Consider the following 23,312-nt stretch of genomic DNA (forward strand, 5'->3'; position numbering starts at 1 on the left):
GACCACATATCTACCAAGAGAGTTCTCATCTGTATTATTTGTAGCCGTCCATTTACCACCACAGAACAAAGCTGGCACTAAGACCACTCTCAACCAGCTGTATAAGGCCATAAGCAAAGAAGAAAATGCTCATCCAGAACCGGCTCTCCTATTGGCCGGGGACTTTAATACAGGCAAACAAATGTGCAACTAGGGAAAAAATAAATAAATCCGAGACCACCTTTACTCCACACACTGAGATGCGTACAAAGCTCTCCCCCGCCCTCCATTTGGCAAATCTGACCATAATTCTATCCTCCTGATTCCTGCTACAAACAAACACTAAAGCAGGAAGTACCAGTGACTCGCTAAATACAGAAGTAGTAAGATGACACGGATGCTACACTACAGGACAGTTTTGCTAGCACAGACTGGAATGTGTTCCGGGGTTCATCCAATGGCATTGAGGAGTATACCACCTCAGTCATCGGCTTCATCAATAAGCGCATCGATAACGTCGACCTCACAGTGACTGAGCGTACATATCCCAACCAGAAGCCATGGATTACAGGCAACATCCGCATCGAGCTAAAGGCTAGAGCTGCCGCTTTCAAGGAGCGGGAGACTAATCCGGACGCTTATAAGAAATCCCGTTATGCCCAGAGACGAACCATCAAACAAGCAAAGTGTCAATACAGGATTAAGATTGAATCCTACTACACCGGCTCTGACGCTCGTCGATGTGGCAGGACTTGCAATCTATTACGGACTACAAAGGGAAACCCGGACGCGAGCTGCCTAGTGACGCAAGCCTACCGGACAAGCCAAATGCATTTTATGCTCGCTTCGAGGCAAGCAACACTGAAGCATGCATGAGAACACCAGCTGTTCTGGATGACTGTGTGATCACGCTCTCGGTAGCCGATGTGAGCAAGACCTTTAAACAGGTCAACATTCACAAAGCCGCGGGGCCAGATAGATTATCAGGATGTGTCCTCAAAGCATGCGCAGAACAACTGGCAAGTGTCTTCGCTGACATTTTCAACCTCTCCCTGACCGAGTCTGTAATACCAACATGTTTCAAGCAGATCACCATAGTCCCTGTGCCCAAGGAAGCAAAGGTAACCTGCCTATATGATTACAACCAATTAGCACTCACGTCGGTAGCCATGAAGTGCTTTGAAAGGCTGGTCATGGCTCACATCAACAGCATCCTCATGGATACCCTAGACCCACTCCAATTCACATACCGCCCCAATAGATCCAATGATGACACAATCTCAATCGCACTCCACACTGCCCTTTCCCACCTGGAGAATGCTGTTCATTGACTACAGCTCAGCATTCAACACCATAGTGCCCTCAAAGCTCATCACTAAGCTAAGGACCCTGGGACTAAACACCTCCCTCTGCAACTGGATCCTGGACTTCCTGACGGGCCGCCCCCAGGTGGTGAGGGTAGGCAACAACACGTCTGCCATGCTGATCCTCAACACGGCGGCCCCTCAGGGGTGTGTACTTAGTCCCCTCCCGTACTCCCTGTTCACCCATGACTGCGTGGCCAAACACAACTCCAACACCATCATTAGGTTTGCTGACGACATAACAGTGGTAGGCCTGATCACTGACAATGATGAGACAGCCTATAGGGAGGAGGTCAGAGACCTGGCAGTGTGGTGCCAGAATAACAACCTCTCCCTCAACGTGACCAAGACAAAGGAGATAATTGTGGACTACAGGCCCCCATTGACATCGGCGGGGCTGTAATGGAGCGGGTTGAGAGTTTCAAGTTCCTTGATGTCCACATAACCAATGAACTATCATGGTCCAAACACACCAAGACAGTCATGAAGAGGGCACGACAAAACCTTTTCCCCCTCAGGAGACTGAAAAGATTTACAAATGACCTCAACTAACCTGTACCCCCGCACACTGACTCGGTATCGGTACATAGCCTCGTTATTTTTAACTTTAGTTTATTTGGTAAATATTTTCTTAACTCTTCTTGAACTGCACTGTTGGTTAAGGGCTTGTAAGTAAGCATTTTACAGTGAGGTCTACACCTGTTGTATTCAGCTCATGTGACAAATAAAGTTTGCTTTGATTTGGTGTTGCAGAGCGTTAATGATCTGGCTGCAGGTCTGGAGATCACGTGTTCAATCCCACAGACATGTATTAACCATGTTCCCATTACCAGTATTTCTCTGGGTTAGTATTCTTTAACCATGTTCCAGTTACCAGTATTTCTCTGGGTTAGTATTCTTTAACCATGTTTCAGTTACCAGTATTTCTCTGGGTTAGTATTCTTTAACCATGTTTCAGTTACCAGTATTTCTCTGGGTTAGTATTCTTTAACCATGTTTCAGTTACCAGTATTTCTCTGGGTTAGTATTCTTTAACCATGTTTCTTTTGAAAAAATAAAGAGGAACAGTGAAATTAAGGCTCAGATATAATCTACTAAAGAGAGAATGTCTTGATTGTCATTCGATTTATAAATCCAGTCAGAAATGCAGAATTTGGACTAACTAACAAACAAACAAAAAATGAAAAATTTATTGTTTAAGTTTTTTATAGAACGCACCTCATATAATTCCTACTTTGAGATGCCTGATATGGTTTTTCATTATCTGAAAAGCTTGGATACTTTGACCTGATATGGTTTTTCATTATCTGAAAAGCTTGGATACTTTGTAAATATGGGTCTAGAAGTATGCAGTATATAAAGAGGAAGGTTTGAGGTGATGGTGAGTAACCCAGTTACCAGTATTTCTCTGGGTTAGTTATGTCTAAGAAGGCTAAAAAGAAAGTATGGAACTCCAGACTGACCATACTGCCATGGCGACCATAGTGCCATGGCGACCATACTGCCATGGCGACCATACTGCCATGGCGACCACACTGCCATAGGTATACCGAAAAAATAAGCTGTAAGAGAGATTCCCTGGTGGCACAGAGGAAAAAAGACCTGGCTTGGGAACCAACGATTGCAGATTCAAACCGCACATGTCTAGATTGTCAACACATGAAGTTTAAACAATACGGTTGTGTTTGTATGATTAAATGCTGTTCAAATGTCCTCTGAATGAAATTAAAATGCCGTGTGTCTCTATATCACCTTGTTGAGGGCCTACAATGCGGTCATCAAATGCGAATCGCCATTCAATCGGGAGAACAATATAATGGGATGTATTTCAATCGGCTTTCTAATGCTTTAAGGCATGCTGAGAATGTTGAGGTAATGTTCCAGAAAAGTTGTGGTAATGTTCCTGAAATGTTGTGATAATGTTCCTGAAATGTTGTGATAATGTTCCTGAAATGTTGTGATAATGTTCCTGGAATGTTGTCGTAATGTTCCTGAAATGTTGTGATAATGTTCCTGAAATGTTGTGATAATGTTCCTGAAATGTTGTGGTAATGTTCCTGGAATGCTGTCCTAATGTTCCTGGAATGTTGTGGTAATGTTCCTGAAATGTTGTGATAATGTTCCTGAAATGTTGTGATAATGTTCCTGAAATGTTGTGGTAATGTTCCTGGAATGCTGTCCTAATGTTCCTGGAATGTTGTGGTAATGTTCCTGAAATGTTGTGATAATGTTCCTGAAATGTTGTGATAATGTTCCTGAAATGTTGTGATAATGTTCCTGAAATGTTGTGATAATGTTCCTGGAATGTTGTCGTAATGTTCCTGAAATGTTGTGATAATGTTCCTGAAATGTTGTGATAATGTCCCTGAAATGTTGTGGTAATGTTCCTGGAATGCTGTCCTAATGTTCCTGGAATGTTGTGGTAATGTTCCTGAAATGTTGTGATAATGTTCCTGAAATGTTGTGATAATGTTCCTGACATGTTGTGGTAATGTTCCTGAAAAGTGACTTATTTGGGAATTGTGAAACATTGTGGGAATGCAGACGACTCCCGTAACTTAATTAAATGTTCTGGGAACCTTTAAATAACTCAGAAAGGCTGTTCTGTTAAACATTGAATGACTGTCATCACAACTGAGAATATTCTATGTTTTGGGATCCTATCTCTTGTAATGTACCCGCAATGTTCCCATAACCTAAAGAAATGTTTGAGGAAATTTTAAAGAACGTAAAAATGTGTTCTGGGAACATGCTTGTATTTTGCACCCTAAAATAAACTTTGTATAATCAACTGGACAGCTTTGTAATTTGGGGAAATGTCTTTTGTGATGTTCCCACCAGATTGTTCCCACAACCTAATGAAACATTCTGGGAACCTTTACAAGAACAGACAAAATAGGTTCTGGAAACATTCTAGCAACATCAGGGGGATGTTTTGTACAAACATTGTGTAATCATCATCCCGACGGGACAGTTTTTGAGTTATGAGAACAATTGACGCAACCTAACGAATGTTTTGGGAACTTTCACAGAAGTAATTTTGGTTTGCTGGGAAAACATAACTGGCACATTGTGTTACTACATTACCCGGTCGTTTTGACGATGTTCTGCGGAAGTTGGTACAGGTGTTGTGCACAATATTTTAGTGAATGTTAGAAGAACATTCCAAGGATATTCCATTTAAAACATAAAAAAATAAAATCTTTGAATATTTTGGGGATGTTATCATCCTAATATTATGTAATGTTAGTTAAAACCCTAACTAGAACGTATTGGGGAATTTTAGCTAATGTTCTGGGAATGTTCCCAGTTTGCTGGGTTATGAGGTCAGTTAACACAGCTTCACTCACATCTGATAAAGAAGCCAATCATTTTTGTTCAAAGCATGATATTTGTTTTAGAATGTTAAAACTCTGAACACAATGAGATGTTCAATAGCACATTCTCTACCATTTAGGTTTGAAATGATACAATAAATATTATTTCATAGTTTGGGCTTGTTTGCTGCTGTCTTGGCACAGCTCTCCAAAATAGATTGTAAAAAAAATGTTCCTATCTTATTGGGACCACATTAATAGAGAATAAATAAATTGTTTTCTTTATGAAGGCACAATAAAGACAAATTAATGAAACTAATTTATCTCTCTCATTTTCCCTCCATATCTCTCTCTCTCTCTCTTTCTCTCTCTCTCTCTCTCTCTCTCTCTCTCAGATCTCAGTCCGTTCCCAGGCCAGTTTGATCGTCAGTTCCCGGGTCTACCCTCTCTGACGGAGTCTCGTTTTTCCAGTCCCAGAATGCACTACCCCACCACCTTCACCTACACCCCTCCCGTCACCGCCGCCATGTCGCTAGGCTCCGCCCACTACCACACCTACCTGCCCCCTCCCTACCCCGGTTCCGCCCAAAGTCAGAGTGGACCTTTCCAAACCAGCAGTACTCCCTATCTTTACTATGGAGCCTCCTCTGGGTCGTACCAGTTCTCCATGGTTCCCGGGGGGGACCGCTCCCCCTCCAGGATGGTTCCTCCCTGCACCAGCGCCTCCACAGGCAGCTCCCTGGCTAACCCTAACCTGCCCAGCCAAGGTGGGGGCGAGGGGGCGGTGGAGGGGGATGGGAGTCACAGCAACTCCCCCACTGTACTCAACCCTGCTGGGGGGCGTATGGACGAAGCTGTCTGGAGACCCTACTGAGGAGGAGAGGAGGAGGAGTTGGAAGAGATGAAGGAGGCGGAACAGGAGGAGGAAGAAGAAGAGGAGGAAGATGAAGAGGAGAAGGAGGAAAGGAAAGGAGGCCCGAAGAAAGTAGGTGTGACAACGTAACTGATGTCATGGTTTTTTAAAGCACAAAACCTTTACAAGGGAGTTGTTGAGTTGTGATGAATAAACACCGGTGTCTCCTGCACCTGGGAATATACTCTGAGATAAAAAATAACCAAAGAAACAAAGGGAACGACTAGTACGAACCTGTCTGGAGGAATGTGTTGTGGCCAGACACACACTACAAAGGGATCTCGTCTCTTCTCAGCATCAATGAGACACAAACATGAACAATTATGGTAGACTGCAGGCCCCAGTGGAGAAGACATTATAATACTAAAGTATTACCACATAGTATGATAGTACTACAATACTATTATATAGTACTATACCATAGTACTACAATACTATTATATAGTACTATACCATAGTACTACAATAGTACTATATAGTACTATACCATAGTACTACAATACTACTATATAGTACTATATCATAGTACTACAATACTACTATATAGTACTATACCATAGTACTACAATACTACTATATGGTACTATATCATAGTACTACAATACTACTATATAGTACTATACCATAGTACTACAATACTACTATATAGTACTATACCATAGTACTACAATACTACTATATCGTACTATACCATAGTACTACAATACTACTATATAGTACTATACCATAGTACTACAATACTACTATATAGTACTATATCATAGTACTACAATACTACTATATAGTACTATATCATAGTACTACAATACTACTATATAGTACTATACCATAGTACTACAATACTACCATATAGTACTATAACATAGTACTACAATACTACAATATGGTACTATACCATAGTACTACAATACTACTATATGGTACTATATCATGGTACTACAATACTACTATATAGTACTATATCATAGTACTACAATACTACAATATGGTACTATACCATAGTACTACAATACTACTATATAGTACTATATCATAGTACTACAATACTCCAGTATCATCATCCACCGCCTACAAGACAATTCTTCAGGCTATTTGTAGCAGACGGCTTTTTGGGGGATTTCTATAAGGCTTTCAGCTGAGTATGTTATGTACCAGGACTATTTAACAGGACTATTTAACAGGACTATATAACAGGACTATATAACAGGACTATTTAACAGGACTATTTAACAGGACTATTTTACAGGACTATTTAACAGGACTATATAACAGGACTATATAACAGGACTATTTAACAGGACTATTTAACAGGACTATTTTACAGGACTATTTAACAGGACTATTTAACAGGACTATTTAACAGGACTATTTAACAGGACTATTTAACAGGACTATTTAACAGGACTATTTAACAGGACTATTTAACAGGACTATATAACAGGACTATTTAACAGGACTATTTAACAGGACTATTTAACAGGACTATATAACAGGACTATTTAACAGGACTATTTAACAGGACTATATAACAGGACTATATAACAGGACTATTTAACAGGACTATATGACAGGACAATATAACAGGACATCACTGAGTAGCAAAAGAGGACAGGAACATTTATGCTACCATGGTGATGACAGTCACACACTTGTTACCATAGTGACGATGAGAGTTATTGTGTGGTGGTATGAACAGCAAGTTTTAAATGTCTGTACACTCATTTTATATCAATTAATATTAATTTTATATTAATTAAAATGGTATATTATTTGTGAAAGGGCGATGTGGGTTGAGGAAGTTTTAACTTATGAAGCCATAAATTATGTAATGTATTTGTTAACTTGAGGGTAAAATATGTTGTAAGTTCATCCTCTCCAAAGAGAAAGAGAAAATCCTTTTTTTGGCTCTGTAAAATAATAATAATTCTGTCTGAATGATGACATCCTTGTCCATACAGCAACGACGTGCTAGTTAACAGAATAAAACACCGAGCTCTGACTTCACACGGCAGTGACATGTACCGCGCGTGTTGGCAAACGGCCGTCTAACCAAAGACGACTCGTTACTTCAATCAGGAAGGGGAATTTTTTTCACGTTTGAAACGGTTCAAATACCGGAGCCGACAAGGTGAACGATCTGTCTTGGTGCCCTTGAGCAAGGCACTTAAACCTTCATTTCTACAGAGGCACTTTATAATGGTGACCCTGGTCGTGATCCTGGTCGTGACCCTGGTCGTCAGCCTGGTCGTGACCCTGGTCGTCAGCCTGGTCGTGATCCTGGCCGTGACCCTGGTCGTCAGCCTGGTCGTGACCCTGGTCGTCAGCCTGGTCGTGATCCTGGCCGTGACCCTGGCCGTGACCCTGGTCGTCAGCCTGGTCGTGACCCTGGTCGTGACCCTGGTCGTGACCCTGGTCGTCAGCCTGGTCGTGACCCTGGTCGGGACCCTGGTCGTGACCCTGGTCGTGACCCTGGTCGTCAGCCTGGTCGTGACCCTGGTCGTGACCCGGGTCGTCAGCCTGGTCGTGACCCTGGTCGTCAACCTGGTCGTGACCCTGGTCGTGATCCTGGTCGTCAGCCTGGTCGTGACCCTGGTCGTCAGCCTGGTCGTTACCCTGGTCATGATCCTGGTCGTCAGCCTGGTCGTCAGCCTGGTCGTGACCCTGGTCGTCAGCCTGGTCGTGATCCTGGTCGTCAGCCTGGTCGTGACCCTGGTCGTCAGCCTGGTCGTGACCCTGGTCGTCACCCTGGTCGTGACCCTGGTCGTCAGCCTGGTCGTGACCCTGGTCGTCAGCCTGGTCGTGATCCTGGTCGTCAGCCTGGTCGTGACCCTGGTCGTCAGCCTGGTCGTGACCCTGGTCGTGACCCTGGTCGTCAGCCTGGTCGTGACCCTGGTCGTGACCCTGGTTGTCAGCCTGGTCGTGACCCTGGTCGTGATCCTGGTCGTGACCCTGGTCGTGACCATGGTCGTCAGCCTGTTTGGGACCCTGGTCGTGACCCTGGTCGTGACCCTGGTCGTCAGCCTGGTCGTGACCCTGGTCGTCAGCATGGTCGTGACCCTGGTCGTGACCCTGGTCGTCAGCCTGGTCGTGACCCTGGTCGTCAGCATGGTCGTGACCCTGGTCGTGACCCTGGTCGTGACCCTGGTCGTGACCCTGGTCGTCAGCCTGGTCGTCAGCCTGGTCGTCAGCCCACCACCTGTGTTTGTCAGGGGATTTGGGATATCACATTTCCGTTAGCCACTTGAGTGTAAGCACCCCCCAAAATTATTGTTATTATTATACAAAAGCAATATTTATACTTAGTGACACAGGTACACAAGTACACAGGTACACAGGTACACAGGTACACAGATACACAGATACACAGGTACACAGATACACAGATACACAGGTACACAGGTACACAGATACACAGATACACAGGTACACAGGTACACAGATACACAGGTACACAGGTACACAGGTACACAGGTACACAGGTACACAGGTACACATGTACACATGTAGGCCAAAGATCACAACACACAGTACTGTATGGCATAGCTGGTCAGCATGAACACCTCATCGTGACTGGATTCACACTCAATATGAGTCACATACGCTATCTACATTACCAATCACATACACTATCTACATTACCAATCACATAGACTATCTACATTACCAATCACATACACTATCTACATTACCAATCACATACACTATCTACATTACCAATCACATACACTATCTACATTACCAATCACATACACTATCTACATTACCAATCACATAGACTATCTACATTACCAATCACATAGACTATCTACATTACCAATCACATAGACTATCTACATTACCAATCACATAGACTATCTACATTACCAATCACATAGACTATCTACATTACCAATCACATACACTATCTACATTACCAATCACATACACTATCTACATTACCAATCACATAGACTATCTACATTACCAATCACATAGACTATCTACATTACCAATCACATAGACTATCTACATTACCAATCACATAGACTATCTACATTACCAATCACATACACTATCTACATTACCAATCACATAGACTATCTACATTACCAATCACATAGACTATCTACATTACCAATCACATACACTATCTACATTACCAATCACATACACTATCTACATTACCAATCACATACACTATCTACATTACCAATCACATAGACTATCTACATTACCAATCACATAGACTATCTACATTACCAATCACATAGACTATCTACATTACCAATCACATACACTATCTACATTACCAATCACATACACTATCTACATTACCAATCACATACACTATCTACATTACCAATCACATACGCTACATTACCAATCACATACACCAGCTACATTACCAATCACATACACTATCTACATTACCAATCACATACACCAGCTACATTACCAATCACATACACTACATTACCAATCACATATAGGGTTGCAAACGTGAGGTAAACTTTTCCAAAATGTCCAGTTTTTCCAGAAATCCAGATTGAAAGATTGGCACAGAATGAGCAGGACGTCCTGCAACACTAATCACATTCATACAGTATGTTTCACACTCCAGTAAATCCTTACATTTCGATGAGATTTACACCGACTTGGTGTTCAGCGTCTGATAACTGCACTAGCGGTTACTGATCTGGTGCGATGTGCTACAGACGACTCTCTAAAATAGTATCTTGGTGTCTAACACTTAAAAGCACAACAGTAAAATATTATATATGTATATTTTTCTTTCATGTATTAATTAATTTATAATCCTCCCACTGTTGTTAAAACATTATTTTTCTTTCTTTTTTTTTAAATGTCTGGATCAAAATGTGTTTTCTTTCTTTAAGTTAATTTATTGTTATTTTCTATTTTAGTGTCTCAGTAGTATCTGACCACAGTCCAGTATTCCTCATGTTAGGACGTTACCATAACAACACAGTATACGGAGAGAAGAGGTTTCCAGTTATCGTACGAAACCCATGTGACTGGAGGTGATGGGCGATACGCGCCATACAGGAGGACAGTTGTTTCTATCATAAACCACCGTCTGTCTGTCTGTCGGGCAGGCTGGCGGGCGGGCGGTATATCTGTCTGTCTGGCAGGCTGTCCATCTGTCTGTCTGTCTGGCAGGCTGGCTGTTTATATGTCTGGCTGTCTATCTGTCTGGCTGGCTGGCTGTCTATATGTTTGGCTGTCTGGCTGTCTATCTGTCTGTCTGGCTGGCTGTCTATCTGTCTGGCTGTCTGTCTATATGTCTGGCTGTCTGTCTGTCTATCTGTCTGGCTGTCTGTCTATCTGTCTGGCTGTCTATCTGTCTGGCGGGCTGTCTGGCGGTGGGGTTAGTGGGTTGGTTGCTGCTGTCACAGTCACACACCATGGAGAACACTTAGCCAGATCTGAACCAATAAGGCTGCTGGCATTCAGGTTATATCTCTGTCCCTAATGGCACCCTATTCCCTATGTAGTCACTACATTAGACCAGAGTTCTGTCCCTAATTACACCCTATTCCCTATGTAGTCACTACTTTAGACCAGAGTTTTGTCCCTAATTACACCCTATTCCCTATGTAGTCACTACATTAGACCAGAGTTATGTCCCTAATGGCACCCTATTCCCTATGTAGTCACTACTTTAGACCAGAGTTCTGTCCCTAATTACACCCTATTCCCTATGTAGTCACTACATTAGACCAGAGTTATGTCCCTAATGGCACCCTATTCCCTATGTAGTCCCTACTAGACCAGAGTTCTGTCCCTAATTACACCCTATTCCCTATGTAGTCACTACATTAGACCAGAGTTATGTCCCTAATGGCACCCTATTCCCTATGTAGTCACTACTTTAGACCAGAGTTCTGTCCCTAATTACACCCTATTCCCTATGTAGTCACTACTTTAGACCAGAACAGCCTCAATTCGTCGGGGCGTAACGGAGGGTAACGCAGGGTAACGGAGGGTAACGGAGGGTAACGGAGGGTAACGCAGGGTAACGGAGGGTAACGGAGGGTAACGCAGGGTAACGTAGGGTAACAGAGGGTAACACAGGGTAACGGAGGGTAACGCAGGGTAACGTAGGGTAACAGAGGGTAACGCAGGGTAACGCAGGGTAACGTAAGGTAACGGAGGGTAACGCAGGGCAACGTAGGGTAACGGAGGGTAACGCAGGGTAACGCAGGGTAACGTAAGGTAACGGAGGGTAACGCAGGGTAACGGTGGGTAACGGAGGGTAACGCAGGGTAACGCAGGGTAACGCAGGGTAACGTAAGGTAACGGAGGGTTACGCAGGGTAACGGAGGGTTACGCAGGGTAACGTAAGGTAACGGAGGGTAACGCAGGGTAACGTAAGGTAACAGAGGGTTACGCAGGGTAACGGAGGGTTACGCAGGGTAACGGAAAATTAGGATCTGAAAGCCGAGAGAAACATGGCTGGGTTCAAGGCTACAATACAACCCTGGAGATACACACACACGCACACACACACACACACACACACACACACACACACACACACACACACACACACACACACACACACACACACACACAGACACAGACACAGACACGCGCACACGCACACGCACACACACACACACACAGACACACACACAAACACACACACACACACACACACACACACACACACACACAGACACAGACACACACACACAAACACACACACAGACACACACACACACACAGACACACACACGCACACGCTCACGCTCACGCAGTAGTGCCTTTCTCCCAACCTCCGGGCTGGATTAGGAGTTGGACCCTGGAACTGGCTTCCTTTCTCCCAACCTCCGGGCTGGATTAGGAGTTGGACCCTGGAACTGGCTTCCTTTCTCCCAACCTCCGGGCTGGATTAGGAGTTGGACCCTGGAACTTCAGTACTGAAACTCTGAAAGCAAAAACACCATGTCTTTTCATTTGAACTCAATCGAAATATTATAAGTCGTATTTCATCTAAACTTTGAACAATGGCATTGTTGAACAATATTAGTAATTGAACCTATGACTGTCGTTCTGTTTTGTTTCCTCTGAGTATCTGACCAGACAACATGTCTCTCAGCAGACTGGGTCCCATATGGTCCACTACTCCCTATATAGTGCACTACTTTAGACCAGAGCCCTATGGAACCCTATTCCCTATATAGTGCACTACTTTAGACCAGCCAAATGGCACCCTATTCCCTATATAGTGCACTACTTTAGACCAGAGCCCTATGGAACCCTATTCCCTATATAGTGCACTACTTTAGACCAGCCAAATGGCACCCTATTCCCTATATATAGTGCACTACTTTAGACCAGAGCCCTATGGAACCCTATTCCCTATATAGTGCACTACTTTAGACCAGAGCCCTATGGAACCCTATTCCCTATATAGTGCACTACTTTAGACCAGAGTCTTATAGAACCCTATTCCCTATATAGTGCACTACTTTAGACCAGAGCCCATAGGGAAATGGACTATGTACGGAAGCCATGTTTATTACAACACAACAACCAATGACAGATCAGTTTGATATAAAGTCATTCATCCTCTGACCGGCTCTGACCCTTCGTTCTGTTACGCTTTGTGTTTCTGTGTTGTGTTGTGGTTTTACAACAAAAGGTCAAACGATTAGCTACTTCCCTGTATAAACAACATGCTGACCAGATGATTAGTTCATCATGTTTTTTTCTGTCGAGCGGCCGTAACAAGTTAACATCATGTGTTTTTGTGTTGTCTATCTTCTGTCACCTCTCTCATCCGGTCCAGTCAGGTAGAATGATCTCTCATCTCCTCTGGTCTCTTTTTAGTTGACTGGTCTCCTCTGGTCTCCTCTGTAGTTGACTGGTCTCCTCTGGTCTCCTCTGGTCTCCTCTGGTCTCCTCTGTAGTTGACTGGTCTCCTCTGGTCTCCTCTGTAGTTGACTGGTCTCCTCTGGTCTCCTCTGGTCTCCTCTGTAGTTGACTGGTCTCCTCTGGTCTCCTCTGGTCTCCTCTGTAGTTGATTGGTCTCCTCTGTAGTTGATTGGTCTCCTCTGTAGTTGACTGGTCTCCTCTGGTCTCCTCTGTAGTTGACTGGTCTCCTCTGGTCTCCTCTGGTCTCCTCTGGTCTCCTCTGTAGTTGACTGGTCTCCTCTGGTCTCCTCTGGTCTCCTCTGGTCTCCTCTGTAGTTGACTGGTCTCCTCTGGTCTCCTCTGTAGTTGACTGGTCTCCTCTGGTCTCCTCTGGTCTCCTCTGTAGTTGACTGGTCTCCTCTGGTCTCCTCTGGTCTCCTCTGTAGTTGATTGGTCTCCTCTGTAGTTGATTGGTCTCCTCTGTAGTTGACTGGTCTCCTCTGGTCTCCTCTGTAGTTGACTGGTCTCCTCTGGTCTCCTCTGGTCTCCTCTTTAGTTGACTGGTCTCCTCTGGTCTCCTCTGTAGTTGACTGGTCTCCTCTGGTCTCCTCTGTAGTTGACTGGTCTCCTCTGGTCTCCTCTGTAGTTGACTGGTCTCCTCTGGTCTCCTCTGTAGTTGACTGGTCTCCTCTGGTCTCCTCTGTAGTTGACTGGTCTCCTCTGGTCTCCTCTGTAGTTGACTGGTCTCCTCTGGTCTCCTCTGTAGTTGACTGGTCTCCTCTGGTCTCCTCTGTAGTTGACTGGTCTCCTCTGGTCTCCTCTGTAGTTGACTGGTACTCTCCACAGGTGCAAATATCTCCTCTAGTCAGAAGCCCTGTTACTTCTGTTTCTAACATGGAGCCAGCCTTCTTCCTGATATTGTCCTGATTTTGACCTGATCTTGTCCATTTACACTTATAAGATCTGATCACAATGCATCTTTTAATTGTCTACTCCTTTATATTAAAATGTGGGCACAATCAGAATGTGGACAAAATCAGGACATAGGACACATGTTAGCACCAGGTATAAACGGGGCTTTAGTGTGGTACAGTTCATCTCAGTCAATCTGTCATTTGGACAAAGAGCTTTTTTTCACAAGGGATAATCAAGCTGACAACAGTGAGTGAAATTGGCATTGTGATTGTACATTTTTATATGTTTTTAATAAGAATAAAATGATTTTATTACTGCTGTGTGTTTTCATTCATTCCTCCTGTGTTTTTGTCATCATTTTAGAGTAGACAGAGGTAGCTTGGTACTATAATATAGCACCTTGGTTATCCTTTACACTCTCCACACACACACTACTGGACTCACACGCGTCAGGCTGGGACGAAGTCTGTTGAACATTAAAGGAAAGGACCACAAGATATACGTGTTAAAGGTAAGATATATATGGTTTAATGTAGAGATGTTTAATGTGAGGATATTTAATGATAATATATTTAATGTGAGGATATTTAATGATAATATGTTTAATAATAGGATATTTAATGATAATATGTGTAATAAATGATCTATATGGTTTAATGATAATATGTTTAAGGTGAGGATATATAATGTAGAGATGTTTAAGGTGAGGATATATAATGTAGAGATGTTTAAGGTGAGGATATATAATGTAGAGATGTTTAAGGTGAGGATATATAATGTAGAGATGTTTAAGGTGAGGATATATAATGTAGAGATGTTTAAGGTGAGGATATATAATGTAGAGATGTTTAAGGTGAGGATATATAATGTAGAGATGTTTAAGGTGAGGATATATAATGTAGAGATGTTTAAGGTGAGGATAAATAATGTAGAGATGTTTAAGGTGAGGATATATAATGTAGAGATGTTTAAGGTGAGGATATATAATGTAGAGATGTTTAAGGTGAGGATATATAATGTAGAGATGTTTAAGGTGAGGATATTTAATGATAATATGTTTAAGGTGAGGATATATAATGTAGAGATGTTTAAGGTGAGGATATATAATGTACAGATGTTTAAGGTGAGGATATATAATGTAGAGATGTTTAAGGTGAGGATATATAATGTAGAGATGTTTAAGGTGAGGATATTTAATGATAATATGTTTAAGGTGAGGATATATAATGTACAGATGTTTAAGGTGAGGATATATAATGTAGAGATGTTTAAGGTGAGGATATATAATGTAGAGATGTTTAAGGTGAGGATATTTAATGTAGAGATGTTTAAGGTGAGGATATTTAATGTAGAGATCTTTAAGGTGAGGATATTTAATGTAGAGATGTTTAAGGTGAGGATATTTAATGATAATATGTGTAATAAATGATCTATATGGTTTAATGTAGAGATGTTTAAGGTGAGGATATATAATGTAGAGATGTTTAAGGTGAGGATATATAATGTAGAGATGTTTAAGGTGAGGATATATAATGTAGAGATGTTTGAGGTGAGGATATTTAATGATAATATGTTTAAGGTGAGGATATATAATGTAGAGATGTTTAAGGTGAGGATATTTAATGATAATATGTTTAAGGTGAGGATATATAATGTAGAGATGTTTAAGGTGAGGATATTTAATGATAATATGTTTAAGGTGAGGATAAATAATGTAGAGATGTTTGAGGTGAGGATATATAATGTAGAGATGTTTAAGGTGAGGATATTTAATGATAATATGTTTAAGGTGAGGATATATAATGTAGAGATGTTTAAGGTGAGGATATTTAATGATAATATGTTTAAGGTGAGGATATATAATGTAGAGATGTTTAAGGTGAGGATATTTAATGATAATATGTTTAAGGTGAGGATAAATAATGTAGAGATGTTTGAGGTGAGGATATATAATGTAGATATGTTTAAGGTGAGGATATATAATGTAGAGATGTTTAAGGTGAGGATATTTAATGATGAGATGTTTAAGGTGAGGATATATAATGTAGAGATGTTTAAGGTGAGGATATTTAATGTACAGATGTTTAAGGTGAGGATATATAATGTAGAGATGTTTAAGGTGAGGATATTTAATGTACAGATGTTTAAGGTGAGGATATATAATGTAGAGATGTTTAAGGTGAGGATATATAATGTAGAGATGTTTAAGGTGAGGATATTTAATGTAGAGATGTTTAAGGTGAGGATATTTAATGTAGAGATCTTTAAGGTGAGGATATTTAATGTAGAGATGTTTAAGGTGAGGATATTTAATGATAATATGTGTAATAAATGATCTATATGGTTTAATGTAGAGATGTTTAAGGTGAGGATATATAATGTAGAGATGTTTAAGGTGAGGATATATAATGTAGAGATGTTTAAGGTGAGGATATATAATGTAGAGATGTTTAAGGTGAGGATATTTAATGATAATATGTTTAAGGTGAGGATATATAATGTAGAGATGGAATCTAGATGGAGCGGCAAAACGTCCTGCTGGTTTTATCTTCACATTCATCCTCCGCCGTGTCTAGTAATTACCATAATGAACTGAGAGGATCAATTAAACACACAGGAGCCCAGACACCTCTTATATTATAATATACCCAGAATGCCTCAGGGGAGATACACAGGAGCACGACCCAGACACCTCTTATATTATAATATACCCATAATGCCTCAGGGGAGATACACAGGAGGGCGACCCAGACACCTCTTATATTATAATATACCCAGAATGCCTCAGGGGAGATACACAGGAGCGCGACCCAGACACCTCTTATATTATAATATACCCAGAATGCCTCAGGGGAGATACACAGGAGCGCGACCAAGACACCTCTTATATTATAACATACCCAGAATGCCTCAGGGGAGATACACAGGAGCACGACCCAGACACCTCTTATATTATAATATACCCATAATGCCTCAGGGGAGATACACAGGAGCGCGACCCAGACACCTCTTATATTATAACATACCCAGAATGCCTCAGGGGAGATACACAGGAGCACGACCCAGACACCGCTTATATTATAATATACCCAGAATTCCTCAGGGGAGATACACAGGAGCGCGACCCAGACACCTCTTGTATTATAATATACCCAGAATGCCTCAGGGGAGATACACAGGAGCACGACCCAGACACCGCTTATATTATAATATACCCAGAATGCCTCAGGGGAGATACACAGGAGCGCGACCCAGACACCTCTTATATTATAATATACCCAGAATGCCTCAGGGGAGATACACAGGAGCCCAGACACCTCTTGTATTATAATATACCCAGAATGCCTCAGGTGAGATACTGGAACCACAACACCACTGAGTTGGTGAGTCAGGTAAGTGGAAGCCATTTGACTGGAAGGGGTGATGAGAAATGTTTGGTAACCAGGAAACTGTTGGCAGTTTTAAAGGCCTAAGCCCTCCCCACACACACGTCTGCATTCTACAACCAGGCGTGACCTAGTAATTTTGCCCCAGTATTCGGTCTTCATTGTGGTCCGGAGAGGATGTGTTGACATTTGGTTATACATGCTCTCTATCAAAAGTATCTAACACCAAGGCTGACAGACTGGCACCCAGGCTGACAGACTGGCACCCAGGCTAACAGACTGGCACCCAGGCTAACAGACTGGCACCCAGGCTAACAGACTGACACCCAGGCTAACAGACTGACTCCCACACTAACAGACTGACACCCAGGCTAACAGACTGGCACCCACACTAACAGACTGGCACCCAGGCTAACAGACTGACACCCAGGCTAACAGACTGGCACCCAGGCTGACAGACTGGCACCCAGGCTAACAGACTGGCACCCAGGCTAACAGACTGACACCCACACTAGCAGACTGACACCCAGGCTAACAGACTGGCACCCAGGCTAACAGACTGACTCCCAGGCTAACAGACTGGCACCCAGGCTAACAGACTGACTCCCAGGCTAACAGACTGGCACCGAGGCTAACAGACTGGCAACCAGGCTAACAGACTGACTCCCAGGCTAACAGACTGGCACCCAGGCTAACAGACTGGCACCCATACTAACAGACTGGCACCCAGGCTAACAGACTGACACCCAGGCTAACAGACTGGCACCCAGGCTAACAGACTGGCACCCAGGCTAACAGACTGACACCCACACTAACAGACTGGCACCTAGGCTAACAGACTGACACCCAGGCTAACAGACTGGCACCCAGGCTAACAGACTGACACCCAGGCTAACAGACTGGCACCCACACTAACAGACTGGCACCCAGGCTAACAGACTGGCACCCACACTAACAGACTGGCACCCAGGCTAACAGACTGACACCCACACCAACAAACTGGCACCCAGGCTAACAGACTGACAACCAGGTTAACAGACTGACACCAAGGCTAACAGACTGACAAACAGGCTAACAGACTGACACCCAGGCTAACAGACTGACAAACAGGCTAACAGACTGACAAACAGGCTAACAGACTGACACCCAGGCTAACAGACTGACACCCAGGTTAACAGACTGACACCCAGGCTAACAGACTGGTACCCAGGTTAAAAGACTGGCATCCAGGCTAGTAACTCCTCTTTCAGAAATTCAACAGGTGAGCGATACTGCTCTCTGCTGTACAGAAGAGTGACCTGCAGTGTAATAATCATAGTGACCACTAGAGGGTAATGGTACTCCATCAACAAAATTCCCAATCTATCTATATATCTATCTGTATATATATGTGTCTATCTATCCTCCTCTCTCTCTCCTTCCCTCCTCTCTCTCTCCTTCCCACCTCTCCCTCTCTCCTTCCCTCCTCCCTCTCTCCTTCCCTCCTCTCTCTCCCTCCTTCCCTCCTCTCATTCTTTCATTCTCCCTCTCTCCAATTCCTCCCTCTCTCCAATTCCTCCCTCCAATCACTCCCTCTCGCTCTCTGTCTCTCTCTCTCTCTCTCGATTCAAAGGGCTTTGTTGGCATGGAAAACATATGTTAACATTGCCAAAGCAAATGAAATAGATAATAAATAAAAGTGAAATAAACAATGAACAGTAAACATTACACTCACACAGAAGTTCCAAAAGAATAAAGACATTTCAAATGTCATATTATGTCTATATACAGTGTTGTAATGATGTGTAAATATTTAAAGTACAAAAGGGAAAATAAATAAACATAAATATGGGTTGTATTTACAATGGTGTTTGTTCTTCCCTGGTTGCCCTTTTCTTGTGGCAACAGATCACAAATCTTGCTGCTGTGATGTTACACTGTGGTATTTCACCCAGTAGATATGGGAGTTTATCACACTGTGGTATTTCACCCAGTAGATATGGGACTTTATCAAAATGAGTTTTGTTTTTGAATTCTAGATGTGTTTATTCTTTGCAATGTTAAGTAATTATCTTTTTGTTTCCTCATGATTTGGTTGGGTCTAATTGTGTTGCTGTCCTGGGGCTCTGTGGGGTGTGTTTGTGTTTGTGAACAGAGCCCCAGGACCAGCTTGCTTAGGGGACTCTTCTCCAGTTTCATCTCTCTGTAGGTGATGGCTCTGTGGGGTCTGTTTGTGAACAGAGCCCCAGGACCAGCTTGCTTAGAGGACTCTTCTCCAGGTTCATCTCTCTGTAGGTGATGGCTCTGTGGGGTCTGTTTGTGAACAGAGCCCCAGGACCAGCTTGCTTAGAGGACTCTTCTCCAGGTTCATCTCTCTGTAGGTGATGGCTCTGTGGGGTGTGTTTGTGAACAGAGCCCCAGGACCAGCTTGCTGAGGGGACTCTTCTCCAGGTGCATCTCTCTGTAGGTGATGTCTCTGTGGGGTCTGTTTGTGTTTGTGAACAGAGCCCCAGGACCAGCTTGCTTAGAGGACTCTTCTCCAGGTTCATCTCTCTGTAGGTGATGGCTCTGTGGGGTGTGTTTGTGTTTGTGAACAGAGCCCCAGGACCAGCTTGCTTAGGGGCCTCTTCTCCAGGTTCATCTCTCTGTAGGTGATGGCTCTGTGGGGTGTGTTTGTGTTTGTGAACAGAGCCCCAGGACCAGCTTGCTTAGGGGACTCTTCCCCAGGTTCATCTCTCTGTAGGTGATGGCTCTGTGGGGTGTGTTTGTGTTTGTGAACAGAGCCCCAGGACCAGCTTGCTTAGAGGACTCTTCTCCAGGTTCATCTCTCTGTAGGTGATGGCTCTGTGGGGTGTGTTTGTGTTTGTGAACAGAGCCCCAGGACCAGCTTGCTTAGGGGACTCTTCTCCAGGTTCATCTCTCTGTAGGTGATGGCTCTGTGGGGTGTGTTTGTGTTTGTGAACAGAGCCCCAGGACCAGCTTGCTTAGGGGACTCTTCTCCAGGTTCATCTCTCTGTAGGTGATGGCTCTGTGGGGTCTGTTTGTGAACAGAGCCCCAGGACCAGCTTGCTTAGGGGACTCTTCTCCAGGTTCATCTCTCTGTAGGTGATGGCTCTGTGGGGTCTGTGTTTGTGAACAGAGCCCCAGGACCAGCTTGCTTAGGGGACTCTTCTCCAGGTTCATCTCTCTGTAGGTAATGGCTCTGTGGGGTGTGTTTGTGAACAGAGCCCCAGGACCAGCTTGCTTAGGGGACTCTTCTCCAGGTTCATCTCTCTGTAGGTGATGGCTCTGTGGGGTGTGTTTGTGAACAGAGCCCCAGGACCAGCTTGCTTAGGGGACTCTTCTCCAGGTTCATCTCTCTGTAATCACTTCCTGTTGGAGAATTGAGGAAGGAATTTGTTTCCTATATGTTCGTTAACCAATTTAATTATACAAAGCAAGCACTCTGTCCGTTTCTAAGAATTTGTAAGATCCTTATTTGCATAAAATAGATAAAGACCCGTGTCCAAATTAATCAATAGCGTTTATTCTCGAGAGATCTCTCCTCCAAAAACCGTGTACACACATTATATATTACACACAGCGTCACAGAGTCCCTCCCCCTCTCCGACAAGGATAGATCTGATTCCAAAGTCCATTCCAACTCCCTAAAGCACATACATTACATACTATATCTGGATTATCTCCTGAAGTCTCAACACAGTTTATTACCACTTAGCTGACAGTTCCAGTCCCCCCCCCCAGATACGGAAAACGTAGAGGGGCTCTTGCTGTCTTGTCTTATCTCCACAGAGTTATAGCTTAGTCGGTTCAAACGTAGGTTAATGATCCATTTAGTTTTATTTAGACTCACACAGACATCCCATTCTTCCCCCATACATGCTACATAACCTCTTCCTTATAGGGTTAGGGTTAGGGTTAGGGTTAGGGTTACCCTAACCCTAACCCTAACCCTAACTAACATTATTTATCAATATAGAAAAACAGGGTAGAATTCAATTAGTTATAGTTATAGTTAAATGTATACATCATTTAGTCATTTATTCATAAAATTCATAACAAGAATCCAGTGGGTTCTAGTAGTCTTTAATAGTTGAGGAGGTGTTGTTGTGTTGGACTGTTGTCTGGGTCTGGTTGAGGAGGTGTTGTTGAGCTGGACTGTTGTCTGGTTAAGGGGGTGTTGTGCTGGACTGTTGTCTGGTTGAGGGGGTGTTGAGCTGGACTGTTGTCTGGTTGAGGGGGTGTTGTTGAGCTGGACTGTTGTCTGGTTGAGGGGTGTTGTGATGGACTGTTGTCTGGTTGAGGGGGTGTGATGGACTGTTGTCTGGTTGAGGGGGTGTTGTGTTGGACTGTTGTCTGGTTGAGGGGGTGTTGTGATGGACTGTTGTCTGGTTGAGGGGGTGTTGTGATGGACTGTTGTCTGGTTGAGGGGGTGTTGTGTTGGACTGTTGTCTGGTTGAGGGGGTGTTGTTGTGTTGGACTGTTGTCTGGTCGAGGGGGTGTTGTTGTGATGGACTGTTGTCTGGTTGAGGGGGTGGTGTTGTGATGGACTGTTGTCTGGTTGAGGGGGTGTTGTGATGGACTGTTGTCTGGTTGAGGGGGTTTGTTGTGATGGACTGTTGTCTGGTTGAGGGGGTGTTGTGATGGACTGTTGTCTGGTTGAGGGGGTGTTGTGATGGACTGTTGTCTGGTTGAGGGGGTGTTGTGATGGACTGTTGTCTGGTTGAGGGGGTGTTGTGATGGACTGTTGTCTGGTTGAGGGGGTGTTGTGTTGGACTGTTGTCTGGTTGAGGGGGTGTTGTGTTGGACTGTTGTCTGGGTCTGGTTGAGGGGGTGTTGTTGAGCTGGACTGTTGTCTGGGTCTGGTTGAAGGGATGTTGTGCTGGACTGTTGTCTGGTTGAGGAGGTGTTGTGATGGACTGTTGTCTGGTTGAGGGGGTGTTGCTGTTAAGTTGGACTGTTGTCTGGTTGAAGGGGTGTTGTGATGGACTGTTGTCTGGTTGAGGGGGTGTTGTGATGGACTGTTGTCTGGTTGAGGGGGTGTTGTGATGGACTGTTGTCTGGTTGAGGGGGTTTGTTGTGATGGACTGTTGTCTGGTTGAGGGGGTGTTGTGATGGACTGTTGTCTGGTTGAGGGGGTGTTGTGATGGACTGTTGTCTGGTTGAGGGGGTGTTGTGATGGACTGTTGTCTGGTTGAGGGGGTGTTGTGATGGACTGTTGTCTGGTTGAGGGGGTGTTGTGTTGGACTGTTGTCTGGTTGAGGGGGTGTTGTGATGGACTGTTGTCTGGTTGAGGGGGTTTGTTGTGTTGGACTGTTGTCTGGTTGAGGGGGTGTTGTGATGGACTGTTGTCTGGTTGAGGGGGTGTTGTGATGGACTGTTGTCTGGTTGAGGGGGTGTTGTGATGGACTGTTGTCTGGTTGAGGGGGTGGTGTGATGGACTGTTGTCTGGTTGAGGGGGTGTTGTGATGGACTGTTGTCTGGTTGAGGGGGTGTTGTGATGGACTGTTGTCTGGTTGAGGGGGTGTTGTGATGGACTGTTGTCTGGTTGAGGGGGTGTTGTTGTGATGTACTGTTGTCTGGTTGAGGGGGTGTTGTTGTG

General features: G+C 43.7%; 1 protein-coding gene across 6 annotated transcripts in view; it reads left to right on the forward strand.

Moving 5' to 3' along the window:
* The window catches only part of LOC129825591 (runt-related transcription factor 2-like), a 237,786-nt gene extending 231,867 nt beyond the window's left edge, over nucleotides 1-5,919 (forward strand). For 3 of the 6 annotated variants that reach the window (XM_055885792.1, XM_055885795.1, XM_055885798.1), the window contains one exon: nucleotides 5,056-5,919. In XM_055885792.1, the coding sequence (XP_055741767.1) occupies nucleotides 5,056-5,534 (479 nt within the window). In that variant the 3' untranslated portion in view covers nucleotides 5,535-5,919. Of the gene's footprint in view, nucleotides 1-330; nucleotides 340-1,091; nucleotides 1,101-5,055 lie in introns of all 6 variants that reach the window. The other 3 variants (XM_055885793.1, XM_055885794.1, XM_055885797.1) reach the window with 3 other exon arrangements.
* The last annotated feature ends 17,393 nt before the right edge of the window (nucleotides 5,920-23,312 follow it).

Source organism: Salvelinus fontinalis, chromosome 27, assembly GCF_029448725.1.
Source record: "Salvelinus fontinalis isolate EN_2023a chromosome 27, ASM2944872v1, whole genome shotgun sequence".
Lineage (NCBI taxonomy): Eukaryota > Metazoa > Chordata > Actinopteri > Salmoniformes > Salmonidae > Salvelinus > Salvelinus fontinalis.